The sequence below is a fragment of the Saccopteryx bilineata genome, chromosome 1, assembly GCF_036850765.1.
Source record: "Saccopteryx bilineata isolate mSacBil1 chromosome 1, mSacBil1_pri_phased_curated, whole genome shotgun sequence".
In the NCBI taxonomy this organism is placed as follows: domain Eukaryota; kingdom Metazoa; phylum Chordata; class Mammalia; order Chiroptera; family Emballonuridae; genus Saccopteryx; species Saccopteryx bilineata.
Window position 1 is genome coordinate 153,097,202 of NC_089490.1, and position 24,898 is coordinate 153,122,099.

The window sequence follows — 24,898 nt, forward strand, 5'->3', positions numbered from 1 at the left end:
GTGCGCTAGCAGGATGGCCGTGCTATGGCGGCGGTCACAGGCTACGTGCGGTTGTGGCGCGTTGCGAGGTGTTGGGCGCTGCGGCGGTCGATGTTGGCTGTCGCCGGGGGTCGGGTACCAGCTGCAACCGGAGCGTGGTTGGCCAAAGGCAGACGGGCTTGCGACACTTCTTTTCCTTGGGCGTTGTGGGGCCGTGGCCCCGCGGCTGCGGGCCAATGGCGGGGGTTTTGGGAGGCGAACAGCCGCGGGGGCGGTTCATTCTCGGGCGGTGAGGATGCCCCTGAGGGGGGCGCGGAGGATGGCGCCGCGGGCGCTGGGGGCAGCGCGGGCGGTGGGGAAGGCCCCATCATAACGGCGTTGACTCCTATGACCATCCCGGACGTGTTCCCGCACCTGCCATTAGTCGCCGTCACTCGCAACCCGGTGTTCCCGCGCTTTATCAAGATTATCGAGGTAATGAGATCGCCCACCTTGGCCTTCGTTTCCCCACCTCTGCAAGTAGCAGGTTGTACCGAGAAATCGTTTAGCACCCTCATTCCTCGAAAGTTTTTCAGACATGAAGTTTCTCAGAGGCAGGAGTTGGAATTCTTGACTGCTCATTACTGGCTTGGTGTATTGGAGCCAAATCCGTCTTGTTTTAGGCTCTCTTAAAGGGAGTTGAACCCACTGAGCATAGGACTGTCCACTTAAGAGTCCTAATCATAGAAGGACCAGAAGAACAGTGTTGAGGTCGTTACTTTTCTGAAGGTGTTAACTAATTCTCTCCAGGTGGTCTCACTTCTGGTTACAGCCCTTATGGTTTGAGGATTCGTTCCTTCCTTAAATTGTCCTTTACCATTTTCTAAGGGGTACAGTACTGAATAAAACAGACAAAAATTCCTGCCTTTGGAACTCACTTTTAGCAGTATGTGAGAAGCAGTAACCAAGATTAATAAGTAAAGTATGCTGGAAGGCAGTAAGTACTATCGGAAATAATAGGGAAAGGGATGAGTGGCACCTGAGACTAAGGAGGAAGGTGAGAGAGGAATGTTCTCAGAGGGGTGCAGCTATAGTTTTTTTCCATTCAGATAGTTTCTGTGCCTAAGGAACTTACCGTATTTCCCCATGTATAGGACGCACCTTAATTTTGAGGCCCGAAATTTGGAAAAAATGTATTCTATAAAGTTATTGAACTCAAGTTTTATTCTTCATAAAATTCATATAACTATTATCCACGCGAAAAAGCAGGAAATGCAATTTTAAAAATCTACAACTGCTGTATAAGACACACCCAGTTTTTAGACCCCAAATTTTTCGAAAAAGGATGCGTCTTTTACATGGGGAAATATGGTATGTTCTAGTGGAAGGAGGCAGGAAACAAGACCATTTCAGACTAAGAGCCTTTAAGGGAGGGGTAGGTGGGGAACTAGGGTGATGTAATAAAAAGCATTATAAATACAGGGAACTTGAGTTTTTATTGTAGGAAGGACCCAGATACCTCCCTCCCCCCACTCACCCCCGCCTTTTAATGATGTGGAAGTGAGTCCATAGAGGAGAAAGGTTATCTTCTAAATGTCTAAGCAAGGTCATACAATGCGTCAACCTCTGCATTCATCCTGCAGCCTTACCCCCTCACTCCAGTTTCTGCTAACTAAATCACAGGGATGCCTTGGAATAGGCACAATACAGAGGGGCAACAGCCAGCCACTGGGGAGGGGTCAGAAGGAGCCCACTCCACCTCCTGTTCTGCACTTCTGATTGTTTGTCCCAGCTACCCTTCCAAGAACCTTTCTTGATGTTAAGTAGGGGTTATTTGGAGGCCCCAAGGTAAGACCCTGTGGCTGGCTTCACCATCCCTAGCTCTGTAACCTTGGGCAAGCTCTGTTCTGGACTTCCATTTTCTCATCTATGAAATGGATGTACTGATAAGTACTTCCTGTCTTAGAGCTGTTGTGGGAGATAAATGAGGTCACATGTAAAGGATTTAGAAGGGTCCCTGGTGCTCAATAGTAAGCAGCTGCACCTGTTGTTTCTTATGTGCGCTCTTCTGACATAGAAGCCTGCCTAGGAGACGTCTTTCCTATCATTGACCCCAGCCTACCAGGCCTCTAGGGCCAGGACTATTCACCAGGTGTAGTCCCCTTAGCTCAGCAAAGTGGCGGTGTCTTGTCCCAGTGCCCAAGTAAAGATAATGATTCTTAGTAGAAATTCTGTCTGCTCACCTGGGCTAGCCAGGAGAGCTAAGTGAGTTGCTATGGATAGCATGAGACTGGCATGTGGTACTCATATTTTCTGTTGCTGTTCCATTATAAATAACAAAGGAAGGGGAGGTGCTAAGATGCAGCAGTCAGCTGTTAGCATAGGAGTAATAAGGAAAAATTCTGTATACCCAATGAATGTCTGAACTTGTTAACCAAGCTAGCTGTTTACTTTTTATTTTTTTGGAGCAAGACAGGGAGAGAGATGAGAAGCATCAACTCATAGTTGCATCACTTTAGTTGTTCATTGATTGCTTCTCATATGTGCCTTGACTGGGGGGCTCAAGGCAAGCCAGTGACCCCTTTCTCAAGCCTGTGACCTTGGGCTCAAGCCAGCGACCATGGGATCATGTCGATGATCTCATGCTCAAGCTGGTGAGCCTGCACTCAAGCCGGCGACCTCGGGGTTTTGAACCTGGGTCCTCAGCCTCCCAGGTTGATGCTCTATCCACTGCACCACCACTGGTTAGGCAAGCTCTGTTACTCTTGATTTTGTCATTGACTGCATGAGGCTAACTTGCCCCAATAGGTTCTCTTTTCATCAGTGGTCTCTGAGTGTAGACTAGTGGCTCTTAATTTTTGTTGGGTCCTGTACTCTCTTGACAGCTGTCATGGGCCTTTCCCTTGGGGAAATGGATCTATAATGTCAGGAATTCCTGGACCATAAGTTAAGAGCCACTGTTAGGTGGTGAGTTAAAACACTGGTTCTCAAAACATGGGTTTGAACCAGCAGCATCACCTGGGAGCTTGTTTGGTATGCACATACTCAGGTCCCTTTTAAACCACCTGCATGGGAAACTGCAGGGCTAGGGCCCGCCATCTCTTTCAACAGGTCCTCCAGGTAATTTTTATGCATGCTAATGTTTGAGAGCTGTTAAGTATAGTCAGGGTCTGGAAATTAACACGTTTGAAAGAAATTTAAACACTAAAGACATCTGTGCACCACTCCCCATTAGCTATTTTGTAGGAGACACCATTAGCCCTCTACCTGCCATTGAAATGACATTGAGAATATGGTGTGATCATGGGGATTTCGAGAATCAGTAAGTAGGGCAGACATGTGATTGGGAAATACTTTCCATGAAAATTAGAGGAGTTTCTGGCTGGGTAGCTCAGAGCATCATCCTGACATGTCAAGGTTGCAGGTTTGATGCCTGGTCGGGGTTCATGCAAAAATCAATCAATGATGGTGTGATTGAGTGGAACAATAAATCAAGGTTTCTCTCAAAACCAGTTTAAAAATAGAGGAAGTTACCACCCTGTGGGGTTGGCCATAATTGAATTTCACACATTTAGTGTTGTTCTTCTTACATTGTTGAAATTAGAGTAGTTTAGATTTTTAAGTCCAGATATTTTGCCTTTGAAACAGTTCTTGAAATTGAACCTTAAATCAATTTCTTGGTTCTGGTCATTTGTATACTTTAGTGTTCTTTAGAAAGTGGCAGGAGACTACTGAGGAATGCAGGTGGTTAACCCTCTAGACTCTATTTTTCATATACCTGTCTTTTGTTTGTTTTTGCTTTAGGGACTTCTGGAAAGGTTAATTAGTGTCCTAGATCAGATTAGCCTGTTCCCACAGAATAATACAGAAAACGTTAGAGCTAGTGTCAAAACGTCAGCTAAAACGGTCATTTTTAACCACTGGTCCACTAGAAATTTTGTGCCAGTCTGCGAAAGAGTTAACCACCCTGGTGTTTGATTCTATAATCTTCATACAATATCAGGGTGGTTAACTCTTTTGTGGACTGGCACAGAATTTCTAGTGGATCAGCACCAGTTTGTGGACCAGTGGTTTAAAACCACTGAGCTAGAAAACCTACTCTGCATTTCACTTTGGGGTCATTGTCATGCTAGGTTAAAAATAAGAAGTTGGTTGAGCTGCTAAGAAGGAAAGTCCGTCTTGCCCAGCCATATGCCGGCGTCTTTCTAAAGAGAGATGACACGTAAGTGTAATTTTTCCTTCACTCCTTTGCTGAAATTGCCCTGGAGTGTAGCTCAGTACCAATCCTCCCCAAAGTCACCTCGACCTCCGACTTTTGACCTGAAAAAAAAAACCAAGCAAAACCTACAGGGGACCAGGCCAAGAGCCAGGCATTCCTTTATAGCAGGGGTCCCCAAACTACTGCCGCCGCATGCGGCCCCCTGAGGCCATTTATCCACCCCCCCACCCCCACCCCCGCTGCACTTCCGGAAGGGGCACCTCTTTCATTGGTGGTCAGTGAGAGGAGCATAGTTCCCACTGAAATACTGGTCAGTTTGTTGATTTAAATTTACTTGTTCTTTATTTTAAATATTGTATTCCCATTTTTGTTTTTTTACTTTAAAATAAGATATGTGCAGTGTGCACAGGGATTTGTTCATAGTTTTTTTGTTTGTTTGGGGTTTTTTTTGTATTTTTCTGAAGCTGGAAACGGGGAGAGACAGTCAGACAGACTCCCGCATGCACCTCACTGGGATCCACCTGGCACGCCCACCAGGGGCTATGCTCTGCCCACCAGGGGGCGATGCTCTGCCCCTCCAGGGCAACGCTCTGCCTCCACCAGAGCCACTCCAGCGCCTGGGGCAGAGGCCAAGGAGCCATCCCCAGCGCCTGGGCCATCTTTGCTCCAATGAAGCCTCGGCTGCAGGAGGGGAAGAGAGAGACAGAGAGGAAGGGGGGGGTGTGGAGAAGCAAATGGGTGCTTCTCCCATGTGCCCTGGCCGGGAATCGAACCCGGGTCCCCCGCACGCCAGGCCGACGCTCTACCGCTGAGCCAACCAGCCAGGGCCCATAGTATTTTTTTATAGTCCGGCCCTCCAACGATCTGAGGGACAGTGAACTGGCCCCCTGTGTAAAAAGTTTGGGGACCCCTGCTTTATAGTCTAGACCCCTGGTCGGTAAACTGCAGCTTGCAAGCTACATGCGGCTCTTTGGCCCCTTGAGTGTGGCTCTCCCACAAAAGACCACGTGTGGGCGCTACCTCAATAGGGAATGTACCTACCTATGTAGTTTAAGTTTTAAAAAATTTGGCTCACTCTCAAAAGAAATTTCAATCGTACTGTTGATAATTTGGCTCTGTTGACTAATGAGTTTGCCGACCACTGGTAGACTGACTGAAGGCTTGGCTTGCAGCCCTGAGCTTCGTGCATCGTCAAGATGTAGGGGGATATTAACCTCGAGGACCCTTGGTGTTAAAACATACACACCTGAAAGGGCATGTCAGCACAGAGGTAAATGGGCAGATATTATAGCTTTGGGTACCTCTACTTTGACTCCAAGTAGAAATTAGTTCCACTTCTGAGTTAGAAGGGGTGTCCTGAACAGGCTCAGTCATGAGATTGGGAATAAAAATTTCATCTGGGCTGCCTCACTCAGCCAGGAGCTACTCCTCTGTCCACAGTTACCACTTCTGTTCCTTAGCTGACAGGTACTTTACTGGGCTCCAGAGCCTCTTTGGTAGCGAGGAGGTCACTTTTAGTTTTTACTACAGGCTGGTTGGGGAGTTTTTCATCTCTCCTTCCTGTCTCCTAGCCTGAGACACCCCATGAGAATTGGAGCGCCTGTGCCAGTGTTTCTTTGTGTCTCTTCCTCAGTAACGAGTCCGATGTGGTCGAGAGCTTGGATGAGGTCTACCACACGGGGACGTTTGTCCAGATCCATGAGATGCAGGACCTTGGGGACAAACTGCGCATGATCGTCATGGGACATAGAAGGTTCGGGTCCTAAACACATAGGGTTGGGGGGGCAGTGTTTGGTTCTGAGTGCCTCCAGGTCCCAGCACTGACCTACCCTTGGTCAGCCCTGTGGCTTGGTCAGTGCAGTGACCAGGCCAGAGCTGGAGATGGGGGCTGAAACATGTCACCTCTGGAAAACCTCAGAGGCCCCTTGTTAAAGTGGCAGTGTAGGTGCTCAGTGAGAAGTCACTTCTTCAGCGCATGTAACTCAGAAAAGCATCACAAAAACAAACTGATAAGTTGCCTCATGTCTCGTGTCTAGGTGTCAGCTTTTCAGAGTCAGGCTTGCCTTTCTTCCAAGTGCTCGTTTCTGTGTCTGCCTGCAGAACGTGTTGTATTGTCATTCTTAGCAATTTTTTACTCAGACACATTTCCTTGTCCATGAATTTTTTCTCTCTGATAAAAATCTGGCCTGACCTGTGGTGGCGCAGTGGATAAAGCATCGACCTGGAAATGCTGAGGTCGCCGGTTCAAAACCCTGGGCTTGCCTGGTCAAGGCACATGTGGGAGTTGATGCTTCCTGCTCCTCCCTACCTTCTCTCTCTCTCTCTCTCTCTCTCTCTCTCTCTCTCTCTCCCTCCCTCTCTCTCTCCTTTCTAAAATGAATAAATAAAAATTTAAAGAATTAAAAAAAAATCTGCTGAAGAGCTGCATATGCTTACAAGCCCAATTTAAGCCCTTGTACTGTTATAATTAATAAAGAAAAATCTGCAAGGTCAGCTTAGGGTTGAAGCTCTCAATAGAGAAACTAACCAGCTTTTCAAATGTGTTCCAAGGAACATTGGTCCTCTGAGATGCTTTGCAAGAGTCCTGTGACCAAATATGTAGGAGAAACTTGTCAGAGTACAAGCTGTTAATGAGTAGTGAGGATGTAGTGGATGTTCTGAAAAGTTCCTCATTAAAGATGCTCGACAGTGTTTATTGAATCTAGAGTCTTCCAACCATTTTCCTCAGAGCCTTTCTTTGAGTCAGTTTTTTCTTTTAAAACATGTACCCTACAGCCTGTGGTGACATTTGCCCTTCCTTCCTTCCCTCCCTTCCCTCCCTTCCCTCCCTTCCCTCCCTTCCCTCCCTTCCCTCCCTTCCCTCCCTTCCCCTTCCCCTTCCCCCCCTTCCCCGTCCCCCCCTTCCCCTTCCCCTTCCCCTTCCCCTTCCCCTTCCCCTTCCCCTTCCCCTTCCCCTTCCCCTTCCCCTTCCCCCCTTCCCCTTCCACTTCCCCCCTTCCCCTTCCCCTTCCCCTTCCCCTTCCCCTTCCCCTTCCCCTTCCCCTTCCCCTTCCCCTTCCCCTTCCCCTTTCCCCTTCCCCTTCCCCTTCCCCTTCCCCTTCCCCTTCCCCTTCCCCTTCCCCTTCCCCTTCCCCTTCCCCTTCCCCTTCCCCTTCCCCTTCCCCTTCCTTCCTTCCTTCCTTCCTTCCTTCCTTCCTTCCTTCCTTCCTTCCTTCCTCAGAAACAGAGAGAGAGGGATAGACAGGGACAAACAGGAACGGAGAGAGATGAGAAGCATCAATCATTAGTTTTTCATTGCATGTTGCAACACCTTAGTTGTTCATTGATTGCTTTCTCATATGTTCCTTGACTACGGGCCTTCAGCAGACTGAGTAACCCCTTGCTGGAGCCAGCGACCTTGGGTTCAAGCTGGTGGGCTTTTGCTCAAAGCAGATGAGCCCGCACTCAAGCTGGCGACCTGGGGGTCTCGAACCTGGGTCCTCTGCATCCCAGTCCAACGCTCTATCCACTGTGCCACCGCCTGGTCAGGCTTTTTGAGTCAGTTTTGCAGCAACTCTAAAAACATACTCAGAGGAAAGGGCTTACGTTAGGCCCTGATTCTGTAACATCCTGGTAGCAGTCCCCTGCACTGAGCACCCATTCCCCTTCATCTGTTCCCACTAGAGTCTGCTTTAGGGAAGAGGCTGCTCCTCTATGTCCTGGAAGGACTTATGAGCCAGAGGAAACAGAATAAGAAGTAATCAGAACTAATAAAAACAGTGGTGGCTATTAACTTCCCTTCCAGCTCTGAGGTGCCTTCTAGAATAAGTCCTGCTAACTCCTGTGACCAGGTCTACCTGGGACTTACTAAGGCCTGATCTTTTCTCTTTGCACCTTGCTGATGATAGCTGGGCATGGAATCTGCATCTGACGTAGCTGTCAGGTCCTCCATCTGAGGAAGGCACCATTGTTAGTTACCTGTGTGACAGGAGAGCTGGCAGGTGGAACACATCCTTTAACACTTGGTTGCCTGGTGTCCACCAGGTCCTCAGGTGTGAGTGGAGAGACAGGTGAGATGCTGCCTTGGGAAGCACTCCTGAGTGGGGCAGATATCAGGGGCATGAAAACAGGTCACAGACTGAATTCAGATGGTGGTGGGTGCTTTGGGGAGAAATGAAGATGGACAGGGTGATAGGTGTGTGTGGTCAGAATCTGGTCTCTGAGGAGGTGCCTTTGAATTGAGACCTGAATAATATGAAGGAGCAGCTCTGTGTTGAGGTCCAGGGAGAGGGAGGAGTAGACAGAGTCTACTTAGGAGAGACAGGCTGTCCTAAGTTGGCAGCTCATGATGGTCTCCAGAACCATCTCGTTCTGAGGAAGTGGCTCAGTCTCTAGCTCCAGAGCTCATCGTTGCCCTGCCCCAGAGGCCTGGTCCCAGCAGGACCCTTAGTTGTCATCACTCGGGGGCCTTACCAGGGCAGGCCCCTGCCAACCTCAGAGACTTTACGTTTGCCTCACTCCTGGTTTCAGGATTCATATCAGCAGACAGCTGGAGGTGGAGCCAGAGGAGGCTGAGGCCGAGAACAAACAGAAGCCCCGCCGGAAGCCCAAGCGGAACAAGAAGGAGGTGGAGGACGATGTGAGTGTGAGGCGGCAACTAGAGGTGGTGGAGCCCAGCTCAGGTGCCCCCAGCGAGGTGCTCATGGTGGAAGTTGAGAACGTTGTCCATGAGGACTTCCAGGTCACAGAAGAAGTGAAGGTAAGTCAACACTCCTGAGTGAATGTCATGCGTTGAAAGTCTGATCTATTGCAGCCTGACTTGTGGTGATGCAGTAGATAAAGTATTGACCTGGAACACTGAAGTCGCTGGTTCAAAACCCTAGCCTTGCCTGGTCAAGGCACATATGGGAGTTGATGCTTCCTGCTCCTCCTCCCCTCTCTCTCTCTCTCTCTCTCTCTCAAATGAATAAATAAAATTTTTTTAAAAGTCTAATCTGTTGCAGCACTCATATTGTTTTAGAATGAAAAGCATACTTTTCTTCCCAAAAGTCCTTGGGATAAACTGGAGTGAGAAAAGTAAAGAAAATCCTCTGAGGCTCTTAGCTTTCAAACGAGGCAGGGTTTGAACCCAGGTCCAGTCCCAGCCTGTGATATCTGGAGAGGTGTCTCCAGCTATCTGCCCAAGCCTGGGGTATGGAGGAGGAGAAGCAGGGTTCCTTCTGGAAACCAATGAGGTGTGGGTTTGTACGTCATAAACTGCCTGTGGTCCTGCCAGGAGCAAGGTCAGCCTGTGGCAGGGGAGGACAGCAGAAATGAAAGTGCCCATGGCGCCCACGGCAGAGTGCCCCTGCCTCTGCAGGGACTGGGGTAAGGTTCCAGAAGGGAACACGCTGAGAGTCCTGGCAGCTCACAGGCAGGTACCAGACAAAGAAGTCACAGCCTGGGTGTGCTACGACTGAGGCGGAGGAGTGTCAGTTGTGAGGATAATGCTTAAAATAAAGGAATAAAGAAGCCACTCCACCCTTTTTCTTCCAAAAGACCTCGTTCAATGGTCAGAGTGGTATAAGGAGACAGGGTTGGTTTTAATTTTTGCTTACTTGGTCCTGTGTCCCTGTGACTGGTGAATCCAGGCTCTGCTCCTGGGCCTCTAAGGCTGTCCTTGGCCAGGGCCAGTTGAGAAAGGCCACTGACTCCCACCCTGGCCCCAGTGACCGATGGCAGCCTTCTTGCTTGCCAGGCCCTGACTGCTGAGATTGTGAAGACCATCCGGGACATCATCGCCTTGAACCCACTCTACAGGTTGGTGTCCAGTATCCTCCCCACCCCGAGTATGTGGCCAGCCCTTCCTGAGGTCAAGCTGGTCTCTGTGGCACCTGAGTTAGCAGAAATTTTTCTTAAGAGTATCCTGGTAGAAAACCTTGTGGGGACAGGAATTAAGGGCCTGGGACCCAGTTCTGTACAGGTGTGGCTGGTTTACCTGGCCCAGGTTCTTTGCTTCCTTCCTGCTAACGGGGGCCTGGATTTGTCTGAAGCCTTTGTTGTCATCAGCTGGGTTGAAGGGGGTAATCTCATGGAGGGTTACTACGTGGCTGCTAGAGGGGGCTTGCATCTGGGCTCAGGGGCGTTAGTCTCATGACTCTAGGACAGGAGGCCCCATGCAGTGCTGGCTCTTGGCGCTGCTAGGAACAAGGAGACTGAGGTTAGGCAGGAGTGAGTCCCAGCTGTTGCCATGGTCTTTATGCCCTATGACAACGTTTCTTCATCCTTTCCAGAGAGTCTGTGCTGCAGATGATGCAGGCAGGCCAGAGGGTTGTGGACAATCCCATCTACCTGAGCGACATGGGTGCTGCACTGACTGGAGCTGAGTCCCACGAGCTGCAGGACGTTCTGGAGGAGACGAACGTAAGTGCTGCCGGTTTACATGTGCCCTATCCTGGTCCTGTTTTGGCTGCTTCCCAGCCTGGCTGGTGTCCTTAGCTTTGTTTTTGATATGATTTCACATCAACACATGTCCTTCAGTCTACATTCAGTTCCCTCATTATTCTTGTTCTTTTTTTTTTTTTTTCTTTTTCATTTTTCCAAAGCTGGAAATGGGGAGGCAGTCAGACAGACTCCTGCATGCGCCCGACCGGAATCCACCCGGCATGCCCACCAGGGAGCGATGCTCTGCCCCTCTGGGGCGTACGGAGCTCTGTTGCATTCAGAGCCACTCTAGCGCCTGAGGCAGAGGCCACAGAGCCATCCCCAGCGCCTGGGCCATCCTTGCTCCAATGGAGCCTCGGCTGTGGGAGGGGAAAGAGACAGAGAGGAAGGAGAGGGGGAGGGGTGGAGAAGCAGATGGGCGCTTCTCCTGTGTGCCCTGGCCGGGAATCGAACCCGGGACTCCTGCACGCCAGGCCAACGCTCTACTGCTGAGCCAACCGGCCAGGGCCCCTCATTCTTCTTAATGGCTGTTTAGTATTCCATCAGGCGGTGTCCTTCATTCAGTGGGTGGCATACTTGGGTTGTTGCCAGTCTTTTGCTATTACGAAGAACACCTATATAGTCATCCTGGTCCACACAGCTTATAGACCTGCCAGAGTTTATCTGTAGAAGGTAGTTCTAGAACTGGGCTTGTTGGAACAGGGGTGCATGCTTTTTTGGTAAGCCGTGGTGGGCCATCTGTCCCAGTTTGGGCTCCCTCCAGCAACAGCTTACAGAGTGCCCCTCCCCCTGCCCCCCATTCCCACACAAACGGACACCGACTTCTGATTGTTCTCTTATGTCTTCCCTTTTCTGGCAGATTCCTAAGCGGCTATATAAGGCCCTGTCTCTCCTCAAAAAGGAGTTTGAGCTGAGCAAGCTGCAGCAGCGCCTGGGGCGGGAGGTAAGTGGGGTGGGGGCAGCCCACAGCTGAGAAGGCACCTGTACTGCGAGGGCTGCCCGGCTGGGAAACTTCATTAGGTTAAAACTTACAACTGATCCCAGCAGCTGAACCCAGAGAGAGGTGTCCTCTATCCTACAAGGGAAAGGAATTCTCTGCCTTCAGAGTCCTGAGGAAAGTACTTGAAATTGGCACCCAGCCTGGGAAAGGTTGCAAAGCTCTTTCCCAAAACTCTACTGTTTGAAGCCCACTTTCCCATTTTGGGCAAATCCACAGACCACCTGGTTGGTCAGTTACTTAAAAGTCATGTCATTTTCCAGGTGTGAATCAGTTTTTCAGTTAGGTTTTACATTAGAAAAAGATTTCACATGACATCTTTAATTGGAGAGCCTTTAACACTTGGTTATTAATACATGACAGTTTGCAAAGGGAATGCAGTGGGACATCAGATGGGCACTGGCGCTGGTGCAGGTGTGGGGCTGTGTCCTGCTGCCTGCCTGTCAGCGTGGGGGTGTGCCGGCATCGGGCTGAGCTCCCCTAATTGTTTAGGATGGAAACGTGAATTTTTTTATTACCATTATTGTAAGGCCCACACTCGGGGAACCTTTGGCTAATTCCTTTCAGAATTAGAGGCCATGTGCACTGGGTTTCTTTTTCTGAGTCCTGAGGAAGCAGCAGCTCTACTGGGCCTTGTTGGCCTGTGGACGCCCTGTGTGCTGGTCTGATGGCAGCTTCTCGGCCTTTCAGGTGGAGGAGAAAATCAAGCAGACGCACCGCAAGTACCTCCTGCAGGAGCAGCTGAAGATTATCAAGAAGGAGCTGGGCCTGGAAAAGGAGGACAAGGACGCCATTGAGGAGAAGTTCCGTGAACGGCTGAAGGAGCTTGTGGTCCCCAAGCATGTTATGGATGTGGTGGATGAGGAGCTGAGCAAGCTGGGCTTGCTGGACAACCACTCCTCAGAGTTCAAGTGAGCACCTAGGGCGGGGTGCTGGTCTCCTGTTACATCTGGCCCTCAGGAAAGCCTGTGACTGACCCTGAAAGCCAAAGGGTGATTGTATTAAACAGCATGTGATGCGTGTTAGTCCTGTCATCTCAAACTGTGTGAAACCCTGCCTTCGCCACTCCCACGGAGAAATCAGGGCATAGGATAATTAAATTAGAGTGACGAGGGCCTCTCAGCTAGTAGATGGGGACAGAGATATGAACCCAGGGACATATGGCTATAAGCCAGTGCTTCCAGCCAGGACCAGCAGTCTCTGAGCCATCACCACGAGGCCACCTTCCTCCCCTGGATTCCCTCTTGTGGCTTTGAGAGTTAGCCTAGAAATGAGTGTGTCTTGCTATGGACTCAGCCTTGCTCAGAGGTCCTTGTCCCTCACACATGGGCTGTGAGTTAAGATGGCTGCCAAGAGTTTGGGTCAAGGGGCTCAGGGCCTGTGGTGTCAGATGTCAGGGACTGGCATTGCTCTTTGGCAGTTTGTAGGCTGACCAGGTCCCAGAATAGCCCTTTTGAAGGGAGGACCCAGGCACTGGACCCTGAGTTCCTGCTGCACCAGGTTCCTCCGTGGCTCAGGATGTGTGGAGAAGGCTGGGCTCTTCCACAGGGACCCTGGGAGACACTGGTGCCTCATTTCCAGAGACACCCCAGCATTTCTTAGGCAGTGAATGAACTTTTCATATGGCTGTTGCCAGCGTTTGTAAACCAAAGTCTTAAAATAACACGTACTAACGTTAGTCTCTCTTATAAAGATCCTTGGGAGGGGCCTCTGTCTCCAGGTGGCTGCTGTCCCTGGTATGCAGCTCCCAGCCCGGGGGTTACTTTCTTGGTAGTACTAACCTGCCACCATCCAGGCTTTAGTCTCCCCACTTGCCCTGGGTCGGGTTGTCTACCCTGTTCTAACCCAGCCCTCTTTATAGTGTTGGGCCCTGAGCAGGACCCGTGCTCACTGTGTCTAGTCTGGGAAATGGGCTTGGCACTTGTGCCAGGAAGTAGGCTACTTCGCAGGTGTGGCCCACGCTGAGACAGCTTTCCAAAGTGGTGACCGCCTATCAGCCAAGGTGCACATGGTATAGTTCATGCTGTGGGCTCAGTGGTTACCAGCCACGTGAATTTGTAGCATCCGGGGTCAGGTGGCTCTCTGGTCCCCATTCACCCCTCTGGTCTGTCCTGTGGCAGCGTCACTCGAAATTATCTGGATTGGCTGACGTCTATCCCATGGGGCAAGTACAGTGACGAGAACCTCGATCTGGCCCGGGCCCAGGCAGTGCTGGAGGAGGACCACTATGGGATGGACGACGTCAAGAGGCGCATCCTGGTGAGGCTGCCTGTACCCCCCTCCTACAGGCCCTGGGGTCCTGGGCATGGGCTACCCTAACCCTCCCCTGAGCACCACGCTCTTACATCCTGGGCACTTGGTCATTGCGCCCAGGGTGGGTACTAAGAGGCATAGTCTTTAGTCATCTGCATTTGCACATGGGTGGTAGACACCTCTGAGCCTGGGGCCCAGGATCTCTGCTGCCCGCACCTCCCATGCTGTCGGGGAGACCCAGAGGAGCCCTCTGGTGAATGTGGGGATGTGGGGGTATGGAGTGACTCAGAAAGGTGGGCAGAGGGCCCTGGCCAGAGGTGTTGGATTGGCTCAAGAAAAGTCAGTGGCTGCTTGAACAGTGCTGGCCTGCCCTGCTCCAGGAGTTTGAAGATTTACAAGGGGGAGAAAACGGGCCTGGCTGAGGACAGTGGGGCGTGGCAGACCTGAAGAGAAAGAGAGAGAGAGAGGCCATTGTGATCCAGGTGTGGGAAGAAGGGCCCTGTTAAGTGGGGGAGCTGCATGGGCCTGTACCGTGGTCACACATAGCTGATTGTCACCCATGTTCTCCTAGCACCTGCTTGTCTTGTTGGTGCCATGGACTGTTCCTCCTTTTAGCAAATAATACCTGCAGTTATTTTGGCCTGTCCAGGACAAGACTTGTCCCTTTTCCCAGCCCCCCAAAACCTAGACAGGCGTCCCCAAACTACAGCCTGCGGGCCACATGTGGCCCCCTGAGGCCATTTATCCAGCCCCCCGCTGCACTTCTGGAAGGGGCACCTCTTTCATTGTTGGTCAGTGAGAGGAGCGCTGTATATGGCGGCCCTCCAACGGTCTGAGGGACAGTGAACTGGCCCCCTTTGTAAAAAGTTTGGGGACCCCTGACCTAGAAGGTGAGAGAATGTAGCCATACTCATGTTGTGCATAGCCCTTGTTCTGCACAAAGGTGGCAAGAGTGACTGAATGTCTTATGGGAGCTCACCTCTACCTATAGGAGTTCATTGCCGTCAGTCAGCTCCGAGGTTCAACCCAGGGCAAAATCCTCTGCTTCTATGGCCCTCCTGGTGTGGGCAAGACCAGCATCGCCCGTTCCATTGCCCGCGCCCTGAACCGCGAGTACTTTCGCTTCAGTGTCGGGGGCATGACCGATGTGGCCGAGATCAAGGGGCACAGGTAGGTCTGGACTCTCCTTGCCTAGCTCACTCTAGCCTCCTGGGTCTGCCTCTATCTTTGTTAGAGTGATTTTGTTGGCAAGTAGTGAACTTCACTTACACTGGAATAAGTAACTGAAAAGTTTAGGCATGGATCTAACACCAGGCCTGGCTGAATCCCAGCAGTCAACATTGGATCAAGATCTCAACTTCATAGGGAAGACCAGTTAGCAGTTCCAGCTTGTGTCCCATGATCAATTCCTTTAATACTCCTGCCAGAGTTCCAGGGATGATATTTGCCTAGGTCATCTGATTAGTGACTGTGGACTAGAGGGAGGGGCAAGATAGTCTTGCCAGTGAGAATGAGACAGCGTACACTGTGAGACCTGAGCACAGCACCTGTCTCAGACCCAGAGCAGGGGCAGGTATCTTCTGTGTCCGGGGTCTTAAAGCCACCTAGCCCTGTGCCTGGCAGTCTTCCATGAGGCAGTCAGAATTGTGTTCTGGGGTTTCCTGCCACACTGGCCTCTGCAGAGGGTAGTTCTTGAAAAATGTAAACCTTTGTTAGGCACAGGGTAGCAGATACACAAGTATCTGTTCTGTTTGCCACAATGTCCAAAGGTGGGGTGGGAGGTGGGATGGGGAGAAGATGGTGCTGTCATATGCTGTCCTTGGTATTTCTGCTCGTGATTGATAGATGTGTGATCTCCACAGACCCCCCCACACACACACACACACATACACAGGATTTCCCAGCCTTCTTGTTACCTGACTGTGTGCCCCTCTACCTGCCTCCAAGGCCCTGGCAAACGAATATTCAAGGAAGATTTGGGTCCATGTTAAAAGTTACATTTTTGGCCTGACCAGGCGATGGCGCAGTGGATAGAGCATCGGACTGGGATGCGGAGGACCCCGGTTCGAGACCCTGAGGTCGCCAGCTTGATCGCGGGCTCATCTGGTTTGAGCAAAGCTCACCAGCTTGGACCCAAGGTCGTTGGCTTGAGCAAGGGGTTACTTGGTCTGCTGAAGTCCCGCGATCAAGGCACATATGAGAAAGCAATCAATGAACAACTAAGATGCTGCAACGAAAAACTAATGATTGATGCTTTTCATCTCTCTCAGTCCTTGTCTGTCTGTCTCTATCTGTCCCTCTCTCTGACTCTCACTCTGTCTCTGTAAAAAAAAAAAAGTTACATTTTTGTTGTATCTAAAAACATGGAGCCCTGGCTGGTTTGCTCAGTGGTAGAGCGTCGGCCTGGCGTGCGGGAGTCCTGGATTCGATTCCTGGCCGAGGTATACAGGAGAAGCGCCCATCTGCTTCTCCACTCCTCCCCCTCTCCTTCCTCTCTGTCTCTCTCTTCCCTTCCCGCAGCCAAAGCTCCATTGGAGCAAGGTTGGGCCAGGCGCTGGGGATGGCTCTTTGGCCTCTGCCTCAGGCACTAGAATGGCTCTGGTTGCAACAGAACATCACCCCCTGGTGGGCATGCCCGGTGGATCCCGGTCAGGCGCATGCGGGAGTCTGACTGCCTCCCCGTTTCCAACCTCAGAAAAATACAAAAGGAAAAACCCAAAAAAACATGGATACTTACCGGGTGGTGGAGCAGTGGATAGAGCATCAACCTGGGATGCTGAGGACCCAGGTTCAAAACCCTGAGGTTGCCGGCTTGAGGGTGGGCTCATCTGGCTTGAGCATAGGCTCACCAGCTTGAACACAGAGTCGGATGATTTGAGCGTAGACGACCCCATGGTCACTGGCTTGAGCCCACCCAAAGATCACTGATTTGAGCAAGGGGTCGCTGGCTCAGCTGAAACCCCCTGGGAAAGGCATGTGTGAGAAGCAATCAGTGAACAACTCAAGTGCCTCAACTATGAGTTGACCTCTCATCTTCTTGTTTGTCTCTTTTCTCTCACTAAAAAACAAAACAAAAATGCATACTTTTGATTACCTGCTAGGAAGGGCGATAGCATCCCAGTTAGTTGCAGCGCCTGCTGCTCCTCACTGTCTTGAGCCCCCAGGGAGATGGACAGTCTCTTGACTTTCCTAGCCCAGAGACTGCTGTGAGGGTCAGGAAGGAACAGGGCCCACACAGCGTTGGGTATAGGGTTGTGAGGAGGCCTGTAGACTGGGTTGGTGCAGGTATCTCTGGGAGGCCTGCCTGAGGGTAGAGGGGTACAGGGAGCTGACCTGGTTCATTGCTTTCCTCTGAGCTGGGTAAACAGGAGGATGAAGGTTAGCGGAGGGACATGAGGGAAGGCAGAGATGACCCTGGTAGCCCTTGTGCTCCAGTGCTGCCCAGGAGCTGTGGGCACAGACCACTGTCCAGGAAAGAAGAGGCCTTGGCTGAATTGCTGAACATGTGCAGGTGGTCTGTACCATTGGGGGAGCCACTGGGGAGAGGGCCCAGAGGATGGGGTAGGGTGGTGCTCTGTGATGCTGGGCTGGGATTTCAGACGAGGAGGGGATGGATGGCTGGTACCATATTGAAAACGACCACACCCTCCTCACCCCATAGCCCTACAGGCCCCTGCCTCCCTCAGGGTAAAAGCACAAAGTTGCCCCCTTGGCCCACATGTCCCTTCATGACCCACCGTTCCCCTGCTGCTGTCACCTCTTTTCTGTCAAACTTTGTTTACTCTGTTCCAGCCACAAAGGCCTCCTTGCTGTTCTTCCAACAATAGGCCTGGTCCTGCCCCAGGACATTTGCGTGGGTTGCTACCTCTGGTCAAGAAATTCTCTTTCTCCTAATATCGAGACAGCTTGCCTCCTCACTTCCTTTGCTCAGTGCCTCTCCCTAAAACCTCTTTCTTATTCTCACCTTAAAATATTGCCCTCTCTAAGTGCCATTCCAGATTTCCTCATCCCTACTTTTTTCTTTTTCGTAGTATATACATCATTTTTTTAACTTAGTGATTTTTTTCCTCTACCTCTGCCCTGCTGGGCCTTAGCTTAGAAGCACAGGATTTGTGTCTGGTTTGCTTCCTGCAAATGCCAGGTATATGTAGCTGAGCTGGGACAAAGCAAGTGGGTTGTCAGGGAACCCTTCTGAAAGAAAGTACCAGCTTGGACAGGCTCTGTCCAGTGACCCCAAGGCCTAATGGGCCCTGCCTGCTGTCCCTTAGTGAAGACCCAAGCATCAGAAATGATCCTGCTGCTGGGCCTGGCTGTTTCCAGCCTCTCTGTTTTGTTGGGTTTCACTGGCTATAAGGTGCTGACAGGTGGGGGGTGTCTGAGTGAGACCTGACTGTGAATCTGTCCTTTGCCCTGAATCTAAGTTGTGGGGGAGGTCGGTGTGACTAAACACTCTGCAGATCGGCATGGCCTGAAGCAGCCAGCATTTCCCCTAGGGGATGCATGGCACCCTGAGGTCCTGGATCTCCAAGGAAGCTGGGCCTCGGAGTGCTCATGTGGCCAGACCCTGGTGGAGGACACACTGCCCAGCTGTGCTCTCTTCCCCAGGCGGACATATGTGGGCGCCATGCCCGGAAAGATCATCCAATGCCTGAAGAAGACCAAGACAGAGAACCCCCTGATCCTGATAGATGAGGTGTGTGTGGGCCAGGTTGGGGGGTGGGCTGAGTTGCAGCTCTGCTTCCCTGAGGTCAAACACTGTGCCTTGGGCCCTCCTAGCCCAGAACTTCTGGCAGTCTTGACCAGGCCGTCTATGTTCAGAACAAAACCGATGGTCCTTGTGGTTTTGATGGTCCCTGAGTCACCAGGGGTGGCTTTACTGCAGCAAGGCCATCCCATGACACTGGCCCCCCTCCTGCCTACAGCCACGCTGTGTGGTCAACCCTCCTGTCTTTACTTAGGGCTTCTCCAGTCCTGGTCCCTGGTGCTAGTGATCAGGTGCAAGGAGCAGGACAAGGTGCCAACACCATCTGCCATTTCACTTCCTTCCAGGTGGATAAGATTGGCCGGGGTTATCAGGGGGACCCCTCATCAGCACTGCTTGAGTTGCTGGACCCTGAGCAGAATGCCAACTTTCTGGATCACTACCTAGATGTGCCAGTGGACTTATCCAAGGTATGTGTCCTGACAAGGGGCTGGCTCTGGCAGGGAGAGGCAGGGTGGTCAGTCCTCCAGCACCTCCTCACCGCTTCCCCTAGGTGCTGTTTATCTGCACGGCCAATGTCACTGAGACCATCCCGGAGCCGCTGAGGGACCGAATGGAGATGATCAACGTGTCAGGCTATGTGGCTCAAGAGAAGCTTGCCATTGCAGAGGTAGGCCAGGCTCCTCATTTCTAAGCCCCGGGAAGGGGTGCCCCACTGTGGCCCAGGCTCAAGGGATATCCGAGTGCCTGCTAAGTGCTGGGCACTTAATCTAAGTTGGGAGTACAGTCTGTGATGTATGTCCCTGCTCTTGGAGCTCCCATTTCAGGAGGAGACAGGATAAATACATGATCCTTTGTGTGTGTGTCCAAATGACAAATGAAGCCTGTTGTAAACTGTGTAGTCATACCTTTGACACGAAGAGTGGGTTGTTACCCTGCACCAGTCAGTTCTCTGGTAGGGTGTCCCCTAATTCAAATAGATTGTGACACGACCCAGGGTTCGCAGCAGACCTTACAGGTTCAGGGCTCATCCCACAGAACTGCCCCAACTTTTGACGCCGCTTGCAAGTCCTGGCCTCGCTTACTCTGACCAACTGGCTATAAACCTGGGGTTCTTACAAACCCCCTCTCCTCAGGTTTGATAGGTTACTAGAATAGCTCACAGAACTTAGGAAGACAGTTTCATTACTACTTACTGGTTTATTTGAAAGGATACACCTTGGAAACAGCCCAAAATGAGAGCCGTAGGGTGAGGCACAGGGAAGGGGTGCAGAGGGGAGTCTTGTATTTTTTTCTTTTTTAAGTGAGGGGAGATAGACACCCGCATGCTCTCCAACCGGTATATACTCGGCAATCCTGTCTTGGGTCAACATTCGAATCAACTGAGCTATTTTTAGCACTTGAGGTTATACACTCGGACCAACTGAACTATCCTCAGTGCCTGAGTCTGACACTTGAACCAACTGAGGCACTGGCTGCAGGAGGTGGGGAGGGAGAGAAGGGGCAGAGGGAGGAGAGAAGCAGCGGTCACTTTCCTGTGTGCCCTGACCAGGAATTGAATCCAGGATGTCCATACACTGGGCCAACGCTCTATCCATTGAGCCAACTGGCTAGGGCCAAGTCTTGTATTTCTATCACTGTGTTTTCTTTCTGGAAAGGGGTTTCTCCTTGATGCCTTTGCAGCCCTGTGATGTGCGTGGGTCTTAGCCCTCGGAGCCCAGCAGGTGGGAGGGGAAGAGGAGCTTGTAGCTGAGGTGAAGGGGGGGTAGTGGGACTCCCTGCCACATCCATCCTTCATCCCCAAGTACTTGACCGGTGAAGGATGGGCCGACTCAGGTCTAGGCAGGAACTTAATTACTTTAGATCTCTAAAGGGATGACAGGAGAAACAGGAGGACTTCTACTCTGAGAATTCCAGGGCCCACCCTAGTGTTAGTCAGCTCTGTCTCCTTAGTACTCAGGACTGTTTGACCAGTGATGGCTATATAGCAGGAGCTGTACTGGGTTATGGGTGGGTGACCATGGAGCCTCTGGACTGCTGCTGCCTGTTTGTTCAAGGCAGCAGCCACATACCTGACACAAAGGCCTTTGGTCTGTATGTAAGGTGACCACAGGCATATGGGAGGCTGTCCTGGAAGAAGTTGTATCTAAGGTGACATCTGGAGGAAATATAGGAATCAGATCTGGGCAGAGGATTCAGCAGGAGCAGGGGTGGCTGGCTGGGGGTCTCTAGGATGTGGGCCCACTGTTTAGGGTCCTGGCACCAGCCCAAATACTCTACCATTGCTCCAAGCCTCACTGGCTTCTCACCCATCAGGTGACACCATTCAGCCTACCCTAATATCCTGTGTATGTTGGATGATGACCCCAACTCCCCCAGGGACCAGAACTCTATGATAAAGGCAGGCTGTGTGTACACCTCAGTGCTCTTTACCAGCCAGGGATCTGTGGTTGGGTGGTGGGTGCTGGACCCTGAGGCCCGGCGGTGGGGTCCCAGGAGGGTCTTGACGGAGCGCTCTTCCCTGCCAGCGATACCTGGTGCCTCAAGCCCGTGCACTGTGTGGCCTGGATGAGAGCAAGGCCAAGCTGTCCTCGGACGTGCTGACCGTCCTCATCAAGCAGTACTGCCGGGAGAGTGGTGTGCGCAACCTGCAGAAGCAGGTGGAGAAGGTGAGCCTGGAGGACAAGGTGGGACTGAAGTGAGCCAGTCAGGACAGGTGTCTGATCCCACTCATGTGAGGTCCCCAGGAGTCAGACTCGCAGATACAGAGTAGAATGGCTGGGGGTTAGTGTGTGTTTGGGAAGCTGAAAGTTCTGGAGGTGGGTGGTGGGTTGCATGACAGAATGAATGTAACTAACATCATTGAGCTCCACACTTAGAAATGGTTACAGTGGTACATTTTGTCATGTGCATTTTACACAATTTAAAAATGAAAGGGAAAAGAGCAGATGGAGGTGGGGGGGGGTGTCTGTGGCTGGGCTGCCCACCAACATGCCTCACCCACCACAGGTCTTACGGAAGTCCGCCTACAAGATTGTCAGTGGTGAGGCCGAGTCGGTGGAGGTGACACCTGAGAACCTCCAGGACTTTGTGGGGAAGCCGGTATTCACTGTGGAGCGCATGTATGATGTGACACCACCTGGCGTGGTCATGGGGTTGGCCTGGACTGCCATGGGTGAGTGCTACATGTATTTTTAAAGATTTTATTTATTGATTTTACAGAGAAGAGAGAGTAGGGAGGAAGGAGTGTATCAATTCAGTTGCTTCACTTTAATTGTTAATTGCTTGTCACATGTGCTTTTTCTGGGCAAGCCCAGGGTTTTTTTTTGTTTTTTTTTGTTTTTTTTTACAGAGGCAGAGATAGACAGGGACAGAGAGAGATGAGAAGCATCAATCATCAGTTTCTCATTGCGCGTTGCGACTTCTTAGTTGTTCATTGATTGCTTTCTCACACGTGCCCTGACCGCGGGCCTTCAGCAGACCGAGTAACCCCCTGCTGGAGCCAGCGACCTTGGGTCCAAGCTGGCGAGCTCTTTGCTCAAGCCAGATGAGCCCGCGCGCGACCTCTGGGGTCTCGAACCTGGGTACTTCCGCATCCCAGTCCGACGCTCTATCCACTGCGCCACCGCCTGGTCAGGCCCAAGCCCAGGGTTTTGAACCAGCGACCTCAGTGCCTCAGGTTAGCACTCTGAACTATACCGCCACAGGCCAGGCCACCACACATATTTTTGTTTGTTCTCTGGAAGAAGGCTGTACTTAAGCCTTTAGCTTGTTGCTCTGAGTGCTCCTCTGGCTGCTGACTGGTGCCATACAGCCCAAGGGAACTGAGGCTGCTGGAGGTGGGACCACAAGGTGGCAGACATAACTTTGATAGGTTTGCATGTGGGAGAGTCCCTCAAAGCATCCTTAAGAAACCACCCAGGAGGGTAGGGGGTGAGAGGGAAACTTGTGTCCAGGTGACATTACACTAAGCCTGGGGTACAGGGTGTTTATAGCCCAGGGGTGGTTCCTTCAGTGGCTAGCAGAGGTTGAGTGCTGTTTTATGGGGTTTATAAAGGAAGTAGGCTCTGGCTGGCAGTTTGCTTATTTGGGCTCTATTTATTTGAGAGGTGGGGAGGCAGAGAGGCTCCTGCATGTGCCCTGACAGGGATCCACCCAGCAAAGCCCCCACCAGGCAATGCTCTGCCCATATGGGGCCCTTGGCTCTGTTGCTCAGTAACTGAGCTATTTTAGCACCTGAGGCAAGGCCATAGAGCCATCCTCAGTGCCCTGGAGCCAACCTGCTGCATTGGGGGGGGGGGGGGGAGGAGAGGGATGGAGAAGCAGATGGCTGCTTCTGTGTGCCCTGACTGGGACTCAAACCTGGGACTTCCACATGCCAGGCCGACACTCTACTGCTGAGCCAACTGGCCAGGGCTAGGCTCTATTTAAAGCCACGTGTAAGAATTTGGTGCTGGAAGGCCGGTTGGAGATACATGACATAGGGCCAATGCACAGTGGCTGTCTTTGGTTCCTGCAGATGGCATGGTCATTGACATGAAGTGTTGTAGACAGAGGAACAATGGTTCTGAGTAGCCAGGTGGCATGGTCATTGACATGAAGTGTTGTAGACAGAGGAACAGAATGGTTCTGAGTAGCCTGGCATTGAAGAGAGTGCCTATCCTGGGAATCTGAAGTAACCCAGGGCTCATGAGCTCTACACACCGGTGTCTTCCAGGAGGCTCCACACTGTTTGTCGAGACATCCCCAAGGCGGCCACGGGAGGATAGCAGGGCAGACAAGGATGGGAGCCTGGAAGTGACAGGCCAGCTGGGGGAGGTGATGAAGGAGAGTGCCCGCATTGCCTACACCTTCGCCAGGGCCTTCCTGATGCAGCATGACCCCACCAATGAGTACCTAGTGACTTCACATATCCACCTGCATGTTCCTGAGGTGAGCCACTGCAACTCCCTCCCCCAGCTCCAGGCCTGCCCATTTCCCAGTCTTCCAACAGGCCTGCCCACCACCCACCTGCCTCTCCCCACCAGGGTGCCACCCCCAAGGATGGTCCAAGTGCTGGCTGCACCATCGTCACAGCCTTGCTCTCACTGGCCATGGACAGGCCCGTGCGGCAGAACTTGGCCATGACAGGTGAGGTCTCCCTCACAGGCAAGATCCTGCCAGTGGGCGGCATCAAGGAGAAGACCATCGCGGTGAGTGCTGGGTTTCTCCTGCCCTGGGGCTCTGCAGAGAACTCTACACTGCTATCTAATCAGGCAACAGACAAGGGTGCTGGCCCATTTTACAGAGTGGGCACAGGATTTGGATCCAGGGCTAGGTGGCCTGGAACCCATGCTGAACTGTCCAAGACGCCTTCTCCACAGTGGTTCCTAGTCTTTCAACATGTTGGAGAATGCTCTAGGTCTCACCACAGAAAGCCCCCATCTGACCTCCTCAGTGGGGCTATGTGGGATCCCTGAAGGAAGGAGTGGGGTCTCCAGCTTCTCATTGCTCACTTGGCCTGGCACTGAGAACCATGGATGCAAAAAAGGCTGGAGAGGCTGGCCTCACAGGATGCTGTGTAGGTTAGAGGGTTGTGGATGTGAGGGAGAGAAAGATGCCTGCCCTTCATTCCCCACATGTCTACCCCTTGGCATAGCCCCACTACCTTCAGACTCCTGGACAGGATGGTCAGTGAGACTGGTCAATTTTAAAGTGTTAGCTACATTTTCTTGTTTTTCTCCAGCTTTAGATGCCAGATTTCTAAAGGTAAAGTAGTAACAGGTGCTACAATTAATTCAGACACAGGGGCTGAGGGAGTGGCACTCTAGGAAGAGGCCCAGACTTCTTCAACTGAAGCAAGTGGTGTTTCCTTGGGCCTCAGGGCCACTGTGAACAGGGTTCCCACCAAGCCCTTTCCCTCGTGGAGCACAGTGGGCTCCTGCAGCCTTCCAGACTGACCTATGGCTCCCTGCATCCCAGGCCAAGCGTGCCGGAGTGACATGCATCATCCTGCCAGCAGAAAACAAGAAGGACTTCTGTGACCTGGCTGCTTTCATCACTGAAGGCCTGGAGGTCCACTTTGTGGAGCACTACCGTGAGATCTTTGACATTGCCTTCCCCGAGGAGCCAGCAGAGGCCCTGGCTGTGGAGCGGTGATGGTGGCCTAGACAGTGCTAATGCTGATAGGCCTGCCCTAAAATGAAACTGCTCTGGGGTGAGGGAGAAGCTCTGGGCATTTGAGCCATCGGGAGGCTCAGCAAGTGGCCTGGAGCCCAGGGACCTCAATCATGGCTTAATCACAGAATCTGACACATGAACTATTTAATTATGATTAAAGACCATTTCCAGTACTGCTTATTACTTCATTCTGTGCCTGCCCCCATGC

The 24,898-nt window shown here is 51.7% G+C and overlaps 1 protein-coding gene across 1 annotated transcript; it reads left to right on the forward strand.

Moving 5' to 3' along the window:
• On the forward strand, positions 1-24,863 carry LONP1 (lon peptidase 1, mitochondrial). The gene is made up of 18 exons (XM_066274806.1): positions 1-453; positions 4,092-4,180; positions 5,811-5,930; positions 8,687-8,915; positions 9,894-9,955; positions 10,429-10,558; positions 11,439-11,522; positions 12,267-12,487; positions 13,697-13,835; positions 14,821-14,999; positions 18,435-18,522; positions 18,879-19,001; positions 19,085-19,201; positions 21,060-21,200; positions 21,541-21,706; positions 23,249-23,463; positions 23,559-23,723; positions 24,493-24,863. The coding sequence occupies exons 1-18, from the start codon at positions 25-27 to the stop codon at positions 24,667-24,669; spliced, it is 2,874 nt and encodes a 957-aa protein (XP_066130903.1). The 5' UTR covers positions 1-24; the 3' UTR covers positions 24,670-24,863.
• Positions 24,864-24,898: the final 35 nt, after the last annotated feature.

Bases quoted from the DNA above. Each gene is read 5' to 3' on its own strand.
- LONP1 (XM_066274806.1), top strand. From the start codon at position 25: ATGGCGGCGGTCACAGGCTACGTGCGGTTGTGGCGCGTTGCGAGGTGT. The intron at 10,559-11,438 runs GTAAGTGCTGCC...CTTTTCTGGCAG, and splicing joins ACGTTCTGGAGGAGACGAAC to ATTCCTAAGCGGCTATATAA. The intron at 12,488-13,696 runs GTGAGCACCTAG...GTCCTGTGGCAG, and splicing joins AACCACTCCTCAGAGTTCAA to CGTCACTCGAAATTATCTGG.